Source organism: Gracilinanus agilis, chromosome 3, assembly GCF_016433145.1.
Source record: "Gracilinanus agilis isolate LMUSP501 chromosome 3, AgileGrace, whole genome shotgun sequence".
Taxonomy (NCBI): Eukaryota; Metazoa; Chordata; class Mammalia; order Didelphimorphia; family Didelphidae; genus Gracilinanus; species Gracilinanus agilis.
Genome location: NC_058132.1, coordinates 354,615,276 through 354,634,811, shown reverse-complemented (window position 1 = coordinate 354,634,811; position 19,536 = coordinate 354,615,276). Strand labels below are relative to the sequence as shown.

Below are 19,536 nucleotides of genomic sequence, written 5' to 3'. Positions count from 1 at the left end.
TTACTTTTCTGTTACTGATAGTCACCTTTGATCCTACCCTCTGTCTGCTTCTCAGAGTTTATGGTTCATTGAGAGGATTTCTGTGACTCTAATCAACCCAGACTATCTATTCATCAATAGCAGAAGGGTAGACAAGGAACAGAGACTCCTTCAGCTGTCATTTCCTCTTCTCTCATCAAAAATATGTCAATTCTGAAGGACTTATGAAAAATGTTATCTACCTCCAGAGAAAGAACTAATGGTATCTGAATACAGATGGAAACATACTGATTTTTTACCTTTTTAAATTTTCCTTTGGGTTTAGTTTTTTTTTTTTTTTTTTTTTTGGTCTACATTTACTTTCACAACATGACTAATATGAAAATGCTTTGCATGATTGCACGTGTATGCTGTTCAATTGTTTTTTCAGTTGTGTTCTTTCTCTAGCTCATTTTACAGATGAGGAAACTGAGGCAAAACAATTAAGTGATTTGCCCAGAGTCACATAGTTAATAAGTGTCTGAAGTCACATTTGAACTCAGGTCTTTCTGGATCCAGGACTAGTTCTCTTATCTACTTTGCCAATTAAGTGCCCAATCATTTTCGAGGATACAAGCCAAGATAGCCGGAATTGAAAAACTACGAATCCCAGAAGGCCGTGCGAGCGCTCTGCGCACGCGCACCGACGTTCGGTTACTTGAGTTAAAGATGGGCCCGTTGGGGCTGTCCACAGCGCTGGCGGGGATAGTCCCACGGCGGGTAGTGGGGATGCGAGCGTACAGCGGACCGGTAGCCGTGTCCCACGTGCTGCGCCTCCCCGAGAGGCAGCAGAAAGGGTTGGTGTTTCCATTGCAGGAGTTGGAACGCTGCTTGGTCCACGGAGCGAGCGCTAAGCTGCACGTGAGGACGTTTGACCCGAGCCTGGAGGACATCGCGAGAGCCGAGCTTGCCTTCTGCCCTTCCCCCAAACATCGGATTGACTATGTCAGTAGCGCCGTGCGCCTCGACCACGCCCCCTCCTCCTCCAGCCCAGAGGTGAGGTGGCGGAGAAGGGGAGTGGGGAGGCCTGGGCATCCCTTGCGTGCTTCCTGCCTCAGTATATCCAAAACCCAGCCAAATTTAATAGACTAGCTTCTGGGCAAATAGTAAACATTCAATAATAGCTTAGTGCCCTTAAAATTCTGTATGTTAACTCACTTGAGCCCTGGGAAGTAGCCATTTTTATTCCCATTTTATAGATGGGGAAACTGAAGCAAACAGAGGTTTAGTAATTTCCCAGGATAACCCAGCTAGTTAGCGTCTGAAGATGAATTTGAGCGCGGCTCTGCCTGACTCCAAGCCTTGGGCCCTTATAAAGTGTTTTAAAGCTGGCAAAGCCCTTTCTCACAAAAGCCTCTTTTTTTTTTTTTAAACTCTTCCATCTTAGAATCAGTACTGTGTATTGGTTCCCAGGCAGAAGAGCCTTAAGGGCTAGGCAATGGGGGTTAAGTGACAGCTAGAAAGTGTCTGAGGTCAGACTTGGACCCAGAACTCCCCTCTCTAGGACTGGCTCTCAATCCACTGAGCCACCCAGCTGCCTCCGGGCCTGAGTTATTTAGGGACTTCCATGATGACCCACCTAGTTACCTGAAGGCATTGCTAGAACCAAGGTTTTAGGACACCTAAGTCTGGCTGTCACCCACTCCCCCCCACCCCTCACATTTATATAATAACTGAGACACTTTAGGGAAGTGGTGACCCTATAACACTAAGTTACATTTCTTTACCAAGTCCCCTCCCCTCCACAATGTAGGGTCCAGAGGTGATAGGATTATTGCCCTTCACACCTGTAAGGGGAGATGACATTTGAGCCCAAGCCTATTCACTCCCAGGCCAAAGTTCTTTCTGGTTCCTCAGGGTGTCCTCTCTCCCCACCCCAGCCCAAATTCCTGGACTCAAAGTAATTCCTTCCCTTACATCCCAGAATGAATTTGGAGTTCAACTTAATTCAGTAAATACTGATTAAATGCCTATTACAGTGATGGGCAACCTTTTGAGATTGGTGTCAAAATTCACCAAAAAACTGAGCACAGCTCTGATGGTGTGTCACTTGGAGAAAAAAAAAAAACATAGTTTCACAATATTTAAAGTTTAAGTGACATGTATAATTGTAATATGTAACTGTATTTAATAAACCAAAATAGGTAAATATAGGTAGAATTGTCATCTATAGTGCACAGAATATCTACACTACACTACAACAAATGTTTCATCCTCAGCATGTGGCCCCATACTTCTCTGTATGCAGCTGCGTGTCATCAAAAATGGCTATGCATGTCAGTGCTGACACACGTGTCATAGGTTTACTATCACCAGCCTATTAGGTACTAGGTTTGTGCCAAGCACCTTTTTGTTTTCTGTTTTGTTTTGTTTTTAAACCCTTACCTCCCATCTTAGAATTCACACTAGGGGAGCAGGTGGGTAGCTTAGTGGATTGAGAGCCAGGCCTAGAGACGGGAGGTCCTAGGTTCAAATCTGGCCTCAGACACTTCCCAGCTGTGTGACCCTGGCCAAGTCACTTGACCCCCATTGCCTACCCTTACCACTCTTCTGCCTTGGAGCCAATACACAGTATTGACTCCAAGATGGAAGGTAAAGGTTTAAAAAAAAAAAAAAAGAATTCACACTATATGATGTATTGGTTCCAAAGCAGAAGAGTGGTAAGGACTAAGCAGTGGGAGTTGTGAGATTTGCGGAGGGTAACACTGCTAGGAAGTGTCTGAGGACGGATTTGAACCTACTCCCATCTCCAGGCTTGGCCCTCTATTCACTGAACCATCTAGCTGTTCCCAAACCACCTTTATAAATATATTATCCTATTTGAGATTTATAACAATCCTGGGAGGTAGGTACTGTTATTAGATCCATTTTACAGTTGAGGAAACTGCAGCTTCAGTAACTTGCCCAGATCATACTGCCTGGGAGCAGCCAGGTGATGAAGTGGATAGAGTGCCAGGTCTGGAGTCAAAAAGACCAAGTTTAAATCTGTCCTCAGAAACTACCTGTGTGACGCTGGCCCAGTCACTTAACCTTCTTTGCCTCCATTTCCTCATCTGTGAAATGAATAGGAGAAGGAAATGGGAAACCACTTGAATATCTTTGCCAGGAAAAAAAAAAAAAACCTAATGGCACATAAAAAGTCAGACACAACTGAAATGACTCAACAACAAAAAAGGTGTCAAGGCAGGGAGATAGTACTGTGGACTGCTGGTGTTGGCCTCCATGCCCCCCTGAGAGGATGTTTGCTGAGGTTGCATCCTGGGCCCTCTCTGCTTCTCTCAGTAATCTCCTCAGCTGCCTTGGGTCTAACTCTTATCTCCATGCAGATGAGCCCCCACCATCCCCGAGTTTTAATCTCTTGTCACCATCCGTGAATATTTCAGGCTGCGTGTCCCAAAGACATCCAGGCCATATCTAAAACCATTGTGTCCACACAGCTTCTCAAATAATCTTCAGGGATGGCCCTGGTCCTATCACTCCTCCCCTCAGTAATCTTTAGAGGCTCCCTATGTTTCTGGGCTAAAAATGGAACCAGGTTTATATACATTGCAGGTAAGATGTGTCTGGATCCTCTTCAGTATTCCTCATGCCTCCCCCCCCTTCCAGACTTCCCTCTCCCTCTCTCTCTCTCTCTCTCTGTCTCACTGCCTCACTGTCTGTCTGTCTCTCTTTCTCACTGTCTGTCGCTTTCTCTGTCTCACTGTCTTACTGTCTCTCACTCCTGTCATCTCTGTGTCATCCTCTGCTTCCCAGCCCAACTAGGCAGTCACTTGCCATGTTATCAGTCCTGCCTTCTCAGATTATCTCCTGTCCAGCATTGTGTCAGCACTCAGGCTTCAGTCACCTCTCAGCCTCTGGGCCTTCATCTCTCTACACCCCAGGCCCTACTGACTGTTGCCAGTTACTTTCCTGTTGTCTGTTGGGTAAAAATCCTCCCCCATCCCCAACCCACCTCCTCCAGAACTCTTCGGTCCAGCTGTGGCCAGACCCCTGGGGTCAGAATGTCCTCCCGGCGGCCCCCTGCCTCCCCCTCCTCCCCCGTGCTTATCCTCCAGCTGCAACGTGTGCGCTTCACTTTATGAGTATGCTGGAGGTATTTATCTACGCTAGGCTCCCTGTTCGATGTGAGGCCAGCACCGCTAGGAATCGTTTCCTATTTGGAGGCCCTGCAGGGAGAACCCTGGATCTGGAGTCAGGAAGACAAGAGTTCAAATCTAGCTTCGGATTCTCACAATGGGACACTGGGGGTTCAGGCATTTTAGTCGCATCCCACTCTTCATGCCCCATTGGGGGTTTTCTTGGTAAAAATACCAAAGTGGTTTGTTATTTCTTTCTCCAGCTCATTTGACAGATAAGGAAACTGAGGCCAACTGGGTGAAGTGACTTGTCCAGGGTCCCAGTGTGAGGCAGTGATTTGAACTCCAGAATACAAGTCTCTACACTGTGCCACCTAGCTAACCCCTGGCAGTGTACCTGGGAAGGTAACTTAACCTCTGTTTGCCTCAGTTTTCCTCAACAAAATGGGGATGATAATAGCATCCATCTCCCAGGATTGTTTTCTCAAGTGAGATAACATTTTTTAAAAGATACTTAGCACAGTTGGCACTTGATAAATTCACGTTCCTTTTCTTTATTCCCTTTTGTCCTTGGACAAGCCAACACCTAGCACAGTGCCTCTAAAAGTAGGCATATACAGGCCAGGTCCCTATTAGCACAAATAATGAGTCCCTTGAAGTAGCTGCATACATTCAAGTTTGCCCTATTCAAAGTTATATTTCTGTAAAATGTGGCCATTGGTTTGGCTCTGTGAAGATACTCTGTGCAGATTCAAATAGGTGACTACCCTAGAGCAGAGATCAGCAAACTCTTTAAAGAGGGGGTCAAAGGAAAGGAAATGCTCATCTGTCAGTATGTCTCTTAAGGCAACTCTTTAGAAGTTTCATTGTATTGTATCCTACTCGTATTCGTCAGATTAGGAATAATGTTGTGCAGCCAGATAGAACATTTCAGGGGGCCGCCATCTGGCCTGTGGGCTGTAGTTTGCCCATCACTGCCCTAGAGGATCACTTCACACTAATCAGGACCTTGCTGTAATAAATACTTGTTGATTGACAGAGGAAGACCTAGACTTGGGAGTGAGGAAGAAATGCATTCTGGACATGGAGGATGACTTGTGCCAAGGGCAGAAGACAAGTAGTAGCATACAAAATTGAGAGACCATCTTGTAGGCTATCTTGACTGGAACAGGGAAGAAAAGGTCTTTCATATTGCCTGAACTTAGTAGAGGCCCCAGTGCATGGTAAGCATTTAACACTGTGCCTGGCCCATATGAGTCATTTAATAAATGTTGATTGACACTGCCACTAACATATCTATTGAAGAATCTTATTCATTCCTGTGTGCCCTATAAATTTTGGTTCTCTGACTTTTATCAGAGATAAAAATCCAGTATTTCTCCCAATCCTTTTCTTTTCTTCTGATTTTATTTGCATTGATTTTACATGTGCAAAAAGCTTATTTTGTGTAACTGAAATTGTTTATTTTGTGATTTATGTTTTTTTATTTTTGCCTCATGCATTAGTGCAGATATTTCCTCTATAACTATAACCTATTTTCTTTTCATTTTTTATTATATGAATTTTTATATTTCTATTATCCATTTAGAATTTATTTCAGTATTAGATATGGTGCTGTTCGAAACCTATTTCTCACCAGACCTCTTTCCAATATTCCTCAAAGTTCTTGTGAAATAAAGAGGTTTTTTCTTAATAGTCTGTATTGCTGAGTTTATTGAAAACTAGACTACCATATGAATTGATTTTTAGGTCTTACTTACTGAGACTATTATACTTTTACATTTTTTATGCTAGTAGCAAGTAGTTCAGCTATTTATAGCCTTGTGGTATAGTTTCCCTTTTACTAAACAAACATCAACAAATATTAGCATCTCTACACACAAAGGACAAAAAAAAGGGGGGTCTGCATATAACAGCAAGAATTTTTATATGCACCTTCTTTTTCATTGTATAGTTTAAATTTACATTGTAATTCTAACACTTCCCTATTTGTCTCTGCTTCCTTTCAAAATTTCTTCTGCCATCTTCTGCTTATTATTATTTTTTTTAACCCTTACCTTCCATCTTAGAATCAATACTGTGAATTGATTTCAAGGCAGAAGACTAGGCAATGGGAGTTGTGTCTTGCCAGGGTGACACAGGCAGGAAGTGTCTGGGCACAGATTTGAATCCAGGACCTCTCGCCAGGTCTGGCTCTCAATTAAGCCATCTAGCTACCTGCTAGCACCTATTTCAGTGTGACACTCCGCCTCTTTCTTTTTTGATCTGATTGTTATTTTTGATAACTCAATTTAGTCTTTATTTAATTCAGTGTTCTTCATTAAAAATATCTATTAATTTTGAGTGCTAGAACTAGTTAACCTTGTAAAAGCAGGTTACTACTATTACTAATACTAATAATAGCATTTATACAGTACTTGCTTTTCTCTAGGCACCGTGCTAAATGCTTTACAAAAGTTATCTCATAATAGCTTTGAGAGGTAGATGCTGTTATTATCCCCATTTTATAGATGAGGAAACTGAGGCAGGCAGAGGTGAAGTGATTTGCCCAAAGTGACACACACAGTACATATCTGAGACCAGATTTGAACATGGGTCTTCCTTCTTCCAGGCCCAGTTCTCTTATCCCCTGTGACACCTAAATTAAATCTTGTTTTGGGAAATATTGCCTAGCTTGTAATTTATCTGAATTTATTTATCATCTGTATTGTAAAGTAATTATAATATTTTAAAGAATTGTATTTTCTGGCATTAGGGTTTGTTCACAAGTCTTTGCTAGTTCATTGACTGACTACTCCATTAGTGAGGAAATTATGAGTCAATTATAACATGAAATGGCATGGAAACGCATTTATTAGGTGCTTATTATGTGCCTATAGAAAAGACAGACAGTTCCTTCTCTCAAGGAACTCACATTCTAATTAGGGGAGACAACATACATATAAGGGGGTTTAGCTTCAGGGCAGGTGGAAGTGTTTCCCATCCACTGTAGAGGTGGGGCAGATGAGAAGACCAAGGAGTCCTCAGGGTATAATGGCTGATGAAGAGCAGTTCCCAGGGGAAGAGCATAAGCTCTGGTGGATTTTAAGGAGATAGGACAGGCCATGTCACTGACCACTGATTGCTGAGAAGTGAGTAGAGAATCCAAGTGATAGCTCTAGGTTACTTCCAGCAGGAACAGGGATGGGAGAGAGTGTCCAGCTAGAAAGGGCCTAATTTGGCAGTAATTGGGCAGTTGGAGCAGGGGTACAGGGAAGGAAAAAGTTTGCCTTGCTCTTTGGTACACTGCTTATACATTTCTTAAAACAATCAGGCCTGTCTTTAAATTTGAACACTGAAAGAACTCACATTGAAAGAACTCGAATGAAAACTATTTGCTGGCAATGAAATGAAACATAAGATCTTTGAGACAATTACATGAATGTATCACGTTTGAACTGGAATTTTCTTAGTAGACTAGAAATGCATCATTGCTAAGCCCAGAAAGGCTAAACACACTCTAATTTCTGATTAATTTGGCAATGCCTGAAATAATTCAGCTTACAGAGCCTTGCTGGTTTAATGTCCCTGGGGAAGGTAATATGACCACACCAACTTTGGGATCCATCACCTTGAGCAAGTCCCTGAACCTCCAAGAGCCTGAGTTTCCTCATCTATAAAATGAGGGGATTGGACTAAATGCCCTTTACTATCCCTTCTGTGATCCTGCTCTGCCGGAAATGGCTTTACAAGTAGTTTCAGATTCTGAACTTACATGCAGTGGTAATTAAACACTATTTTTAAAAGACCATTTTGTTGAAATGAGTAGCACCCTGCACCTAGGAGTGCTGAATAAATATTTCAAAATTTGAAATAATTTTATTTCAATGTTTGAAATAATCTATTGTGAAAGGTTAAATTTTGGGGGGCAGGAATTTGATCAAAAGCCAGTGCATAGTTTATTAAACACAAAACACTCAAGTTTATTATTAAGAAATACAGATAGGAAATAGGAAGGAGGAAAGTGAAAGTAATCTTATAATAGCATGTAACTATACCCAAGATCCCAATCCTAACTAAATTTTTCTAAAAAACCCTAAATCTATCTGCCTCAGAGAGCAGTGACTTCTGCTAGGTCGAAGCTCTTGCCTATTCTTCTCTACTTTGACTATCTAATAATATATCCACTATCTAACTATCTATCTACCCAAGTTATCAATGATCAATAAGGCTGATAAGGCCTTAAATTCCATTTCTCTGTCTCCAGTTAGAGAGAGCGAGTCACACACTCTTCTTCCTAGGAGACCCAGAGACCAAAAAGCCCTTTTCAACAGTCTGTAACTTACAAACCACACTCAGCCACACCCTTCTGCCACCAGCTGCCAAGCAGCACAGCAGGGGGTCTCTTACTGAAAAATATTATTGCTCCTTTTCCTCTTAAATATAAAAAAGGAGAAATTAATAAAAACTCTCTTAACACTGTTATAGCCAAAAAAGCTTATAGAAATATTATAGCTTATAAGAATATTATAGCCAAAAAGCTAAACTTGGCAATTAAGCAGGAGGGGTTTTGGATAACGTCATGCCCGGCCACAACTCCTCCCCTAGACAGAACAGCCTTGAAGATTAAGAGTCATATCTTGTGGCACCTGGAAGCATCCCTACTCCCTCTGACTAGCTATTAGCTAACCCTTAGACAAAGGCACCTATGTCCTAGAAACATATATATTCCCTCTTCTGAATGCACCCCGGGGGACTCTCTTGCTGAGTTCCCCCAGCGCGCACTGGCAATAAAGCTTTCTCCTGCTTTGATTGCATTGTCTCGTGTGTTCCTCTGGAGGCCACCCATTTTGAACCCTAACAATACTATTTTATATATATTTAAAATGTTACAAAGCTAGTTTCCAATCATTCTTCCCCCCTGTAAAAGAAAGCTCGTGTGCTCTTGTGTATTAGAAATTTTTTTTCTTTTCCAGTAGGTTCAGCTAAACTTAAGTTTCTCATTCCCCAAGTCAAGGGTAAATACAAAAAATTAAACAAACAAAACCCCTTAAAAACAGCAGTTTTTACAGAAATTTGTATCTGAGAAGAGAAATACTCGGGTTTCATATTATCTTACTAATTTAATTCTCTTTTCTGTAAGATCTGCTTTATAGGAAGAAGCAACGTTGGAAAATCATCCCTAATAAAAGCTTTGTTTTCTCTGGCCCCTGAAGTTGAAGTCAGAGTTTCAAAAAAGCCGGTATGGTTAAAATGTTTAAAGCTGAATGGAACATATCTGTGTTTTATAAAGTGAGTGGTAATGGGTGGGAAGATGCAAAAAAACCTTTGTCTGTGTTTCCATGGGATGTGTTCTTTGATGGCAGAAGCCATTCATCTGTGATGTGGGCTTACTCACTCCAGGCAAAGAGAGAATGGCATTTTCATTCTTTAATTATTTGTGTGCCTTAGAAAGAAAGGCAAGATTTTTTTTGCATGCTTACCAACACTTTTATGCCTTTCCAAAACAGGGTTGTGGTTCTTTCCATTACTTCATGTTTTCCTCTCGTGGACATTCTTATTTTCTTTTCTAAGAAAAGTCCACTTATGGTTTCACAACTATATTCGAGGGCCTCTGATTTCACCTACTGTTTTATTTAATCTCAATTGTATCATGCCAAGATATACACCTAAGTACAGATAGTCCTCCACCTCATATACTTCTCTAGTGTTAAAGGCCACTCTTATGAAACTAACTTTCATGTTAAGAAGGCTATGTCAAGGAAACATGAACTTTCCTTCCTGATATCAATGGGGGTTTCTTTCCTCTACACCAAGTCTTCCCATAACCCTACCTTCACCAACCCTCTTTTCTCATCCCCATGAAGACTCAGCCACAGGCCTCTGATTTTTATCACCTCACTCCAATGCTCATTGCTAGTAAGAGTCAGAGAGAAAATCATATGCTGATACTACCAAAGAACCCTTCCACCAATCTTCCCTTCTACCCTCCTTCCTTATCTGGTCACGAACAGATTAGGAAAATAGAAAATTGCATTGGAACCCTGGTTCCTTTCTTCTCTGTCCTCCAGCTCCCCCAGCCCCGGTACTGGTCACTGAAATTGATAAAAGACAGGATTTCCAAGTCACCCTAATGTAATGCAGGCATGACTGAGATGGTAGTCAGAAGGTCTGATATTTATTCTAACTCCGCTATCTGCTATGTATGGCATAATCTTTAATATTCAGAGCAGGTATTCATTTTGATTTGAAATTTTTTTTAATACGTCTTTTTCCCATTTGCTTTTTTTCAGGGACACACAAAGAAAATGAACTTTTTCAAAGTTGGAAAATATTTTACTTTGGTGGACATGCCAGGTTATGGTTTCAAAGCACCTAAAGATTTTGTTGACATGGTAGAGGCTTATCTGAAAGAACGGCCAAAGTAAGGATATACTTGTCTGACAATATAGTTTTTTGGTATTCAAATAACATTTTTAAAAAACCCTTACCTTTCATCTTAGAATTAATGTTAAGTATTATTTTCAAGGCAATAAGGGATAGGCAGTTAGGGTCAAGTGATTTGCCCAGCCACATAGCTAGAAAGTGTAAGAGGCCAGATTTGAACTGACAACCTCCCATCCTTAGGTCTGGCTCTCTATCTACTGAGCCATCTAGTTTCCCCTCATTAAAATTAGCATTTCAAAGTTAAGTAATATCTCTCAGGCTCTGAGAGATTAAAAAGTTCTTTTTCATGAACATATTTTATACATATATTTGGACATTTCAGCTTGGTTTTGCTTTTATTGTTTAGATTTTTTTTAATATTCTTATAACCAAACTTGATAGATTTTGAGAGAAAAAAAATTTAGCATAATTCTTGCCACATGTAAAGAAACCTCAGGAACATTTCTGGTGGGTTCCTTCCTACTTTTCTGAAAGGCATTCAGAATTACTGAATACAGTTGAATATAATAATTGGCTGCTTCAAATGTTATACATTTCATGTACATACCACTCTTGTATTGATGAAGCATATAATACTATTTCCAGATGTTTGCCCTTTTGCTTTTAACAGTAAACTAGGAATCTAGTGCCTCTTTTTATGTGAGGCATCCAGGGCACAGAGTGGATAAAGTGTTGGGCTTGGCGTCAGGATGACCAGATTTCAGATCTTGCCTCAGACACACAATAGCTGAATGATCCTTGACAAATTATTCAATCTTTTTGCCTCAATTTTCTCATCTGTAAAAAGAAGACAATAATAGCATCTACCTCATAGAGTTGTGAAAAGAACACTCTATAAACTTTAAAGCTTTGTTACATTTGTGTAATACCCAAGTTTCTGAGCTAAGACTATATGGATGTATATATTTAAACCCTTACTTTTTGTCCCAGTAACAACTCTAAGACAGAAAAGCAAGGGTTAGGCAAATGGGGTTAAGTAACTTGCTCAGGGTCACACAGTCTAAGGCCAGATTTGAACCCAGGTCTTCCTGACTCCAGGCCTGGCTCACTATCCACTGAGCCATCTAGCTTCCCTGCACAGATTTATATTTAATTGAATTAAAGTTATTCAAAAATGTGTCTGTGCTAAACAATGGCACTTAAGAGACCAGAGCTAGAATTTCCTAGTGAAATGGTATTTTTGGTTTTGAGAAATCTCAAATGACCATTGTCTGAGAATGAAAATATCTCAGGGAAAAAAATGTTCTTGTTGAGTTGAGAAGTGGGAGGTTGTAAAGATAACAGAGGAGATAAGTCTGTGGAAAGTGTATTGCCAGTAATCTTTGCATGTTTCTAATTCTTACAGTTTGACTAGAACATTTTTGTTGGTGGATAGTGTTGTCGGAATTCAGAAAGCAGACAGTATTGCTATAGAAATGTGTGAAGAATTTGCAGTACCTTATGTGGTAAGTGATAACCAAGTTATTTGCAAAGTGATTGCATTTACAAATGTTAAAATGTCACAGTGAAGATAGATTTATGCCTCTGGCTAAGTGTGCTTGTGTTCAGTTTTAGAAGATGAAGTAAAATTTGCATTGAATCTGGTTCCATTATCAGCCACTGCTTTTTAAAAAGAAAGTTCTACAGTGCTTGCTCTCTTTCACTGCTCCTTGCCTGAATCTTTTGATATTAAAACCATACTCAAAGTAGCACGAAGCCCTCATTCATCTACTTTTTAGACACTTAAAAAAACAACAGCATGAACTTGCACCTAAAGGAAAGATTGATAACTATTTTTAATACAAAACAAAAGCTCCATGGTTGATACCTAATCACAGTGATTACAACTATATATATGTTTTGCATAACCTGCTTTCATATCATTGCAGTCATGCTCTTGACACATAGTATAACAAATTCAAGACTATAGACATAGAATTCCTGTATAAAATAAAATCCTTCTTGAAAGGACTGTCTTATTTAAGACCTTTTTTTTTTTAATTTTAAAGAATAACCTTCTCCTTTCCCAAGGTAGAGAGGCAATGGAAATAGTCTCTAGTGGGTCAAAATGCTTAGAGGAATATCGGAATAATTTCTATCTCACCTATCCTCTTTCTTGCCCCAGTTGCTTTTCTTAGATGTGCACACAATAGATAAATCACAAAAGTTATGTTTTGTCAATTTTACATGCCCACATTTTTGGACAAGAACTTTGAATCTTACTTTCTATCTAAGGGTAAATAAAGAATGCACATTACTGCTAGTCACAGGGAACTTAAAGCAGCCCTAATATTTTAACTTGTCTCCCACCTCCTACTACAATTTGATCTCATAGAAACTTAGAGATGTCCAAGAACATCTGAAAAGTTTGCTAAAGAATTTAATGAAAATAGTAGCATGTGATCAAGGCATTCCCCACTTTTAAAAAATTTTTCTTTTTCAGTTCCATATTCTTTCTCGCTGACTATCCTTCCTGGTATATCTTGAGAATGCAAGATTGATAATACCTATCATACATATTCAGTCATGCAAAACATTTCTGAATTAGCTATGTTCTAGAAGGAAAAAAAGCTAGAAAAAAAGGAAAGGGGAAAAATATATTTGTCTGCATTCTGAGCCCAACAATTCTCTATGTGGTAGTGAAGAGAGCATTTTACATCATGAATCCTTTTGAGTTGTCATGGAGCAATGATCAGTTATTAAGCCTTTCACAGTTGATTATCTTTACAATATTGCTGTTACTGTTACATCGTTCTCCTGGTTCTGCTCATGTCCCTTTGCATTAATTCATTTAAATTTTCCCAGATTTTTCTGAAACCATTCCCCTCAGCATTTCTTACAGCACAATAGTATCCCATCTCATTCATATACCACATGTTTAGCCATTCTTCAATTGACAGGCATCCCTTAAGTTTCCAATTTTTTGCCACCACAAAAAAAGCTGCTATAAATATTTTTGAACATAAAGGTCCTAGCTCCCTCTTTTTTTTAATGAAACATGCAACTTTGCTGAATGTAAAAAGCTCTGTAAGATGAGTTCTAACATTCCTTGCCTCACACAGCAAAATTAGTGAATTTTTTAGTTATTTTTAAATAGACATGTGATCAGAATTTAATTAATATAAATTTGATAAATTTATATGTTTGATATATAGAGAGATAATTTTTAATCTAAATTTATTTATATTTTGAGATATATAAAATAAAAAATTTATATTTTTAAAATCCTTAGTGTGGAAAACACAGATGTTTATCAGATTTTCCTCAACTTCAACTAAAAGCCAACATTCTTTTCTGCAAATGGAATTATCTGAGTTATAGTATCTTATTATGAATGCCAGTGTATGTCTTTAAAAAAAAAATAAAGAATGACCTCCCAAGGAGAGAAGAGGTAGGAATAGTCTCCAGTAAGTGAAAATGCCTAGAGTAAGTGATAGCAAACCTATGGCACGGCTGCCAAAGATGGCACAGAAAACGCTCTCTGTGGGCACTCAAATGCCCCACCCCACCCCCTACCCCGGCCCCATTTCATTACCAGAAAGGCAGAGGGACTCTGGCAGAACTTCTCTCCTCCCCCTCTCCCCCACCCCTCTATCTAGCAGCTCAATGGGAGTACACAGGGGGTAAGGTGGGCGGCTTACAGGCGGCAGAGCTGGAGGAGAGGGGAGTGCTGGGGTCACTCCCCTCCCACCTCTACACTCACTGAGGACATTCCTCACTTCACCCACCCAGCAGCCCAATGGGAGCACTTCCTCCCCTGTGTGGGGTAAGGGGCAGGGGGAATGGGCAGGCACTCCATCATTAGAAGGTTCGCTATCACTGGCCTAAAGGATATGGCAGTGATTTTCAATAAAAGTAGATTTACTGATATTCAAAATCTGACACTTAACAGCAATAGGACCTTCTCTGCAACAATGTTCTTATTTATAAAACGAAACTAATATTTGCACTTTTTCTTCCTCAGGTTTTTGTAAAGAAAGGGCTATGTAAGCACAAGTTACTAATAGGATTATATTTTCAACCACATAGTGATTCACTTAGATTTTTTTTCTAACCCCCATTCTAAATGAATTTTTCTGTAGATGGTATTAACAAAAATTGACAAAGCTTCCAAAGGTCATCTTGCAAAGCAAGTTCTGCAGATCCAAGAGTTTGTTGACACTCAAACCCAGGGATGCTTTCCTCAGCTGTTTCCTGTCAGGTAAGTTTATTTAATGTCATGACTTTTAAGAAATTCTGATGTCATGTAGTATTAATATCAGACTGCTTGACATTCTTAGTGGGTGGGAGAGAGGGGAAGTTTTTAGAACTCAAAATATTTTTTAAATCAAATGTTAAAGATAAAAAAAAGAGAAATTCTGATGTTAGAGCAATATTAATTGAAAAAGGGCAGGACAATGAGACTTAGAAAGTCTTGGCTGATAGACACTTCCGGTAAACATGATTCTTTAGTCTACCTTCTTTCCTTGGAATTGTTTGCTCCTTCAGCAGCAGCTTCTCTTTTTTTTTTTTTTTTAAACTCTTACCTTCCATTTTAGACTCAACACTATGTATTGGTTCCAAGGCAGAAGAGTAGTAAGGGCTAGGCAGTGGGGGGTAAGTGACTTACCCAGGGTCACACAGAGAGGAAGTGTCTGAGGCCAGATTTGAACTCCAGACCTCCCATCTCTAGACCCATTCTACTTGTTGATGTAGTGATATCATATTTAAAAAGAGTAAAGCATTGCTAACTATAAAGAAATATTATTTATTTCCAAGACAGATTTAACCATTGGTTGTTCCAAAGAAGCAGATTGATAGGAAGGATTGTTATTTTTCAATTTGATCATTTTTATTGCTCAAACATTTCTTAAGTATCTACTATGTGCCAATCACTATTCCTGTGTCCTCAGGATACAAATATAAAAGTAAAAACACTCCCTGACCTCAAAGAGCTTACATTTTAGGCTGGGGGGAGAGGGGGGAATATAGAATATGTTCCTTGATAGATCATGTATACACAAAAGGCAAAGTATTAAATAATACAAAGTATTACAAAGTATTTTAAGGTCGGAGAGTGGCAACAAGTCAGAGAATTAGGGAATAACCCCTAAAAGGTGGTTGTAGTTTTATCACAGTGCCTTTGTTTAAGAAAGCCCTTTATTTATTGTAATAATGGCCTCCAGGCATAAGGGCAGTGGTGCTGGTAGTGCATTTGTGCCCACGCCACTGCCCATTCAGCTCCCCAAGGTTAACAGCAGGCATTCACTTATATCTGTGGCCTCAGCCATCCCCAAAAGGTCTTAAAATGGATCCCCTTCAGATATAGGGCCTGCTGTATAGAAAGCAAGTATAGACCAATTACCCAGAACAAAGAGGGAGGGCAGAAGACTAATGTGTCAGCAGGCTATGCAGCAAGCAATTTATTAAGGATTTACTATGGCTAGGCACAGAGCCAAGCTCTGGGGATAGAAATACAAGGGGAAAAGAGAGGGGCCCCGCCCTTGAGAAGCTTCCATTCTCACTGGGAAAGACCACACAGAAGAGGGAGCCAAAAAGCATGGAGGTGATGTCAGAAGCAGAGCTGCTGGCCTGTGGCAGTCAGCCTGGAAAGATAGGCAGCAGCTAGGTTATGCATGGAGTTAAAATGATAGGGGGAGGGGATTTGTTTTTTATCTTAGAGGCAATGTGGAACCAGCTTTGTGATGTTCTAGTGGCCAGAACATAGGCCTTGAACATCAGCTTCTTTTCTACTCTGTCACCTGTAGGAAGCCTTCATTTCACTTGTCATTTTTGCAGGGATGGGAAACCTGTGGCACCAGAGGCACCATGGGCATTCTCTCCCCTTCCCTTTGGTTCTTTTATCAGTTAGTAAACATCAAGTGCCTACTATGTGCCTGGTGCTGTGCTGAGCACTGGGGATACAAATAAGAAAAAAATAGTCCCTGCCTTCAAGGACTTTACATCTAATGGAGGAAGACATTATATACAAGGAAGCTGAAAAGGGGATGGGGGAGGCCAGTAGAGGGCACCCAGTTCAGAAGCATGATGTGGATTTGCAATCAAACAAAGCAGCCACTGGGAAATAAAGAGATTATTATGAACCTTCTATATAAAGGAAGGCTTTGGAAAAAGTTCATTGCTCAGCCCTCTAAGAGGAGGAAGGCAACTGAGGACTAAAGAGGTGTTGAAGGATCAGAATTAGATCATTTCTTTGCCTTTCTCTTGGGTGGCAGTTTTTTTCTCTTCTGATACTTCATCTTACCCTTAATATCAAATCAATCACTAAGGTGTTTTTTTTTTCTAAGAAGGATATTAATAGCATTTAAGCTCTAAAAGACCTTTTCGTGATATGATTCATTGGTAAGACTAAAGCAATAGTCTGTTAAAAGACTAGCAATTTAGAAACAATTTTATACATGTCATCCTAGACAGTGCTAGTCTAGATCAGATTTAAATTTTTATTTCTAAGTATTGTCCCAGAACTCCCCATTTGCCATTGAGGTTAAGATGTAATGATAAAGATTGTGACAGGAAGATCTCAGGAAGTTGTGAATTAGCAGGAGAGAAGGATGGACAAATGCAAAGAACATGATTAAAGAGGGAAAAAATACAATCCAGGCTATAGTTACAGGACACTGGCATCCAAGCTAAGTTATAACCTGGGAAACATTGTGATAATCCCAAATATGCTATGATTTTAAATTATTACACATATCTTTGTAAAAATCCAGGATGTGTAAACATGAAATAACTCTGAGTCATTCTGACTGGGCAGCTAAAATGACCAAAAGGGTCAGCTAGGTGGCTCTGTATCAATTCTAAAACAGAAAGTAAGGGATTAAAAAACTAAATAAAATGACCAAGAGGCTGAAGTGTAGCCTATATGAGTACAAACTAAAGAATTATGAATTGGAAAAAGAAAGGTTGGGAAGGAATAAAATCAAGATCAGGAAGGATAGATTTAGATGTTCTGAGTAGAAAAGCTACCTTTGAAATATGGAATCAAAAATCTGTCATGGAGTGCTCCTTATCCTTTTAAACAGTGCCAAGATAAGGGTGCTGCTCAGGCTCTATATTCTGCACAGAACCTTGTCAGATTCCCAACCCCTCCTCCACCCCATGCTGCTAGTGCCCTTCCTCCCAAACCACCTAGTTTTTGTTTTTATCCATTTTATATTTATGTTATTTGCATTTTTATAGGTACTTCTCTCTACAATTAGCATTTAAGATGCTTGGAGTAGGGGTGGTTTCATTCTGTGTACTTCCTCTCCACTGATTTGCACAAGGCCAGGCACAGACCAGGTGCTTAATAAATTCTTATTGATTGTTCAGTAAATCTCAGGATTTTAGAACTAAGGGGCATCCCTTAAAGTTTTAGCAACATTTATAAAAAAATAACCACTATTTCATAAGTGATACTCCCAAGAGGTGATACAGGCCAGAAATGTAACTTCAAAAGTAAAATAAATTCAGATTAATTAATATTACTCAAAGGGAAAAAATTACATAGCTTTTTTTCTTTTCACAGTTCTGTGACGTACTCTGGAATCCATCTGTTGAGGTGTTTTATGGCCTATGTAACAGGAAACTGTCACATCCAGGGCAGACAGCTCAGCTAAAAATATAAAGGCTGGCTATGTCGGCCAGGACATCAGCATTGTTTTAAATGTTGTCTATCTCTAACTTGGAAGGAGGACCCTTTGCATCTTCCCAAAGTAATCTCTGCTTCAGTTTCAAAACCTAAGAAGTAATTATAATGGATCTAATTTTCCTATTCAATTCAGAATGAATATTTTGAATATTTTTTTTAACAAGTTGAAACTTTAACTTGTTTTCTCGTGGATCAACATTCCTTGTCATTAGAATTTAAAGCACTGGTTTAAGCTGACAAGAAAGACTTTCAGATAATAGGACCTCCCTCCAGGTATTGGGATTCCTCCTTCCCTTCTCACCATCACTCATCACTCCCCTTCCAACTCCCCTTTTTACTTCCCCAGAATTTACACCCTTGTGAACAACTTCACATCTCCATGGTTGATGTGGTCAAGACTTCCCCAATACCAAACATAGAAGAACAGGCAACAAACCTGCAACCCATGGGTGTGGGTAGAGGCTGGAGAATGTGGAAATCTCAAAGTGTGTGGAGTACATCCTTTGAGAACCCAATGGATTTGTCCTATTTGCTTAAAATAAATTTTCATTGTATACTATACTTAGAAATACTATATATGTTCCCCTTAAGGAGAGTACCTATGGTTTCCCCAGATATGGGAATCTGGCATGTCAAAGCCCACCAGAGATTCACACAAGCAGACCTTGAAGTCATAAAAAAGAGTACCCCAAAATTTAAGGAAGAGCCCATGGGGGTCATGAAATAGTTTAGGCAAATAGTCAGAATCTTTGACTCCTCGTACTTGGATTTTGATATTCTTATGAACGAAGTTTTGACTAAACTGGAGAAACACCAGATAATTGAGGAGACTAATAAGAACCCAAGACTTCCTAGCTGGCTGGAATGAGACCCAGATTGGGAACCCAACTCCATTGCATCTTACAGAGAACTTTGCACAGCCAGGGAGGCCATTATAGAGACCATGAGCCTGAATTCTAAGTGCCAGGGGACTTGGTCTAAGTTTTGAACAATTGAGGCAGGAGGTGGGAGAGACCCCGTTGAGTTTTCTGTACCGTGTCATAGAATCTGCAGAAAAATAGATTGGGCTGGATTTGCTTACTGAGGAAAATATCAGTCACATCCGTAGGCAATTTGTCAAAAATGTTTGCCCTGTGATCAGAAATTTCTTTTGCAGCAGCTGTCCAAACTGGTTTGACATGGGTTTGGATGAACTTATATATACCAAGATGACAGACAGACAATCTGATGAGAAAAACAATGGCATAGATAATTTTACTCTAGAGATAAAAAACTTTAAATTGAAATTAAAAGCAAATGAAGTCCAAAAAGATAAAACTGTGGCTGCAATGAGAACTTACAGACCACCTAGGAATAATTACAACCCTAGGCCATATAGGCAAAACCCACCCAGGTGCTATCTTT

The 19,536-nt window shown here is 39.7% G+C and overlaps 1 protein-coding gene across 1 annotated transcript; it reads left to right on the top strand.

The window, feature by feature from the left end:
- The first annotated feature begins 687 nt into the window (after nucleotides 1-687).
- GTPBP8 (GTP binding protein 8 (putative)) lies at nucleotides 688-19,193 on the top strand. The gene is made up of 6 exons (XM_044670096.1): nucleotides 688-1,014; nucleotides 9,217-9,315; nucleotides 10,367-10,497; nucleotides 11,866-11,965; nucleotides 14,582-14,700; nucleotides 18,010-19,193. Exons 1-6 carry the CDS (start codon nucleotides 688-690, stop codon nucleotides 18,098-18,100), a joined length of 867 nt encoding a protein of 288 aa, XP_044526031.1. The 3' UTR covers nucleotides 18,101-19,193.
- The last annotated feature ends 343 nt before the right edge of the window (nucleotides 19,194-19,536 follow it).

Bases quoted from the DNA above. Each gene is read 5' to 3' on its own strand.
- GTPBP8 (XM_044670096.1), top strand. From the start codon at position 688: ATGGGCCCGTTGGGGCTGTCCACAGCGCTGGCGGGGATAGTCCCACGG. The intron at 1,015-9,216 runs GTGAGGTGGCGG...CTTTTCTGTAAG, and splicing joins CCTCCTCCTCCAGCCCAGAG to ATCTGCTTTATAGGAAGAAG. The intron at 14,701-18,009 runs GTAAGTTTATTT...TTCTTTTCACAG, and splicing joins CCTCAGCTGTTTCCTGTCAG to TTCTGTGACGTACTCTGGAA.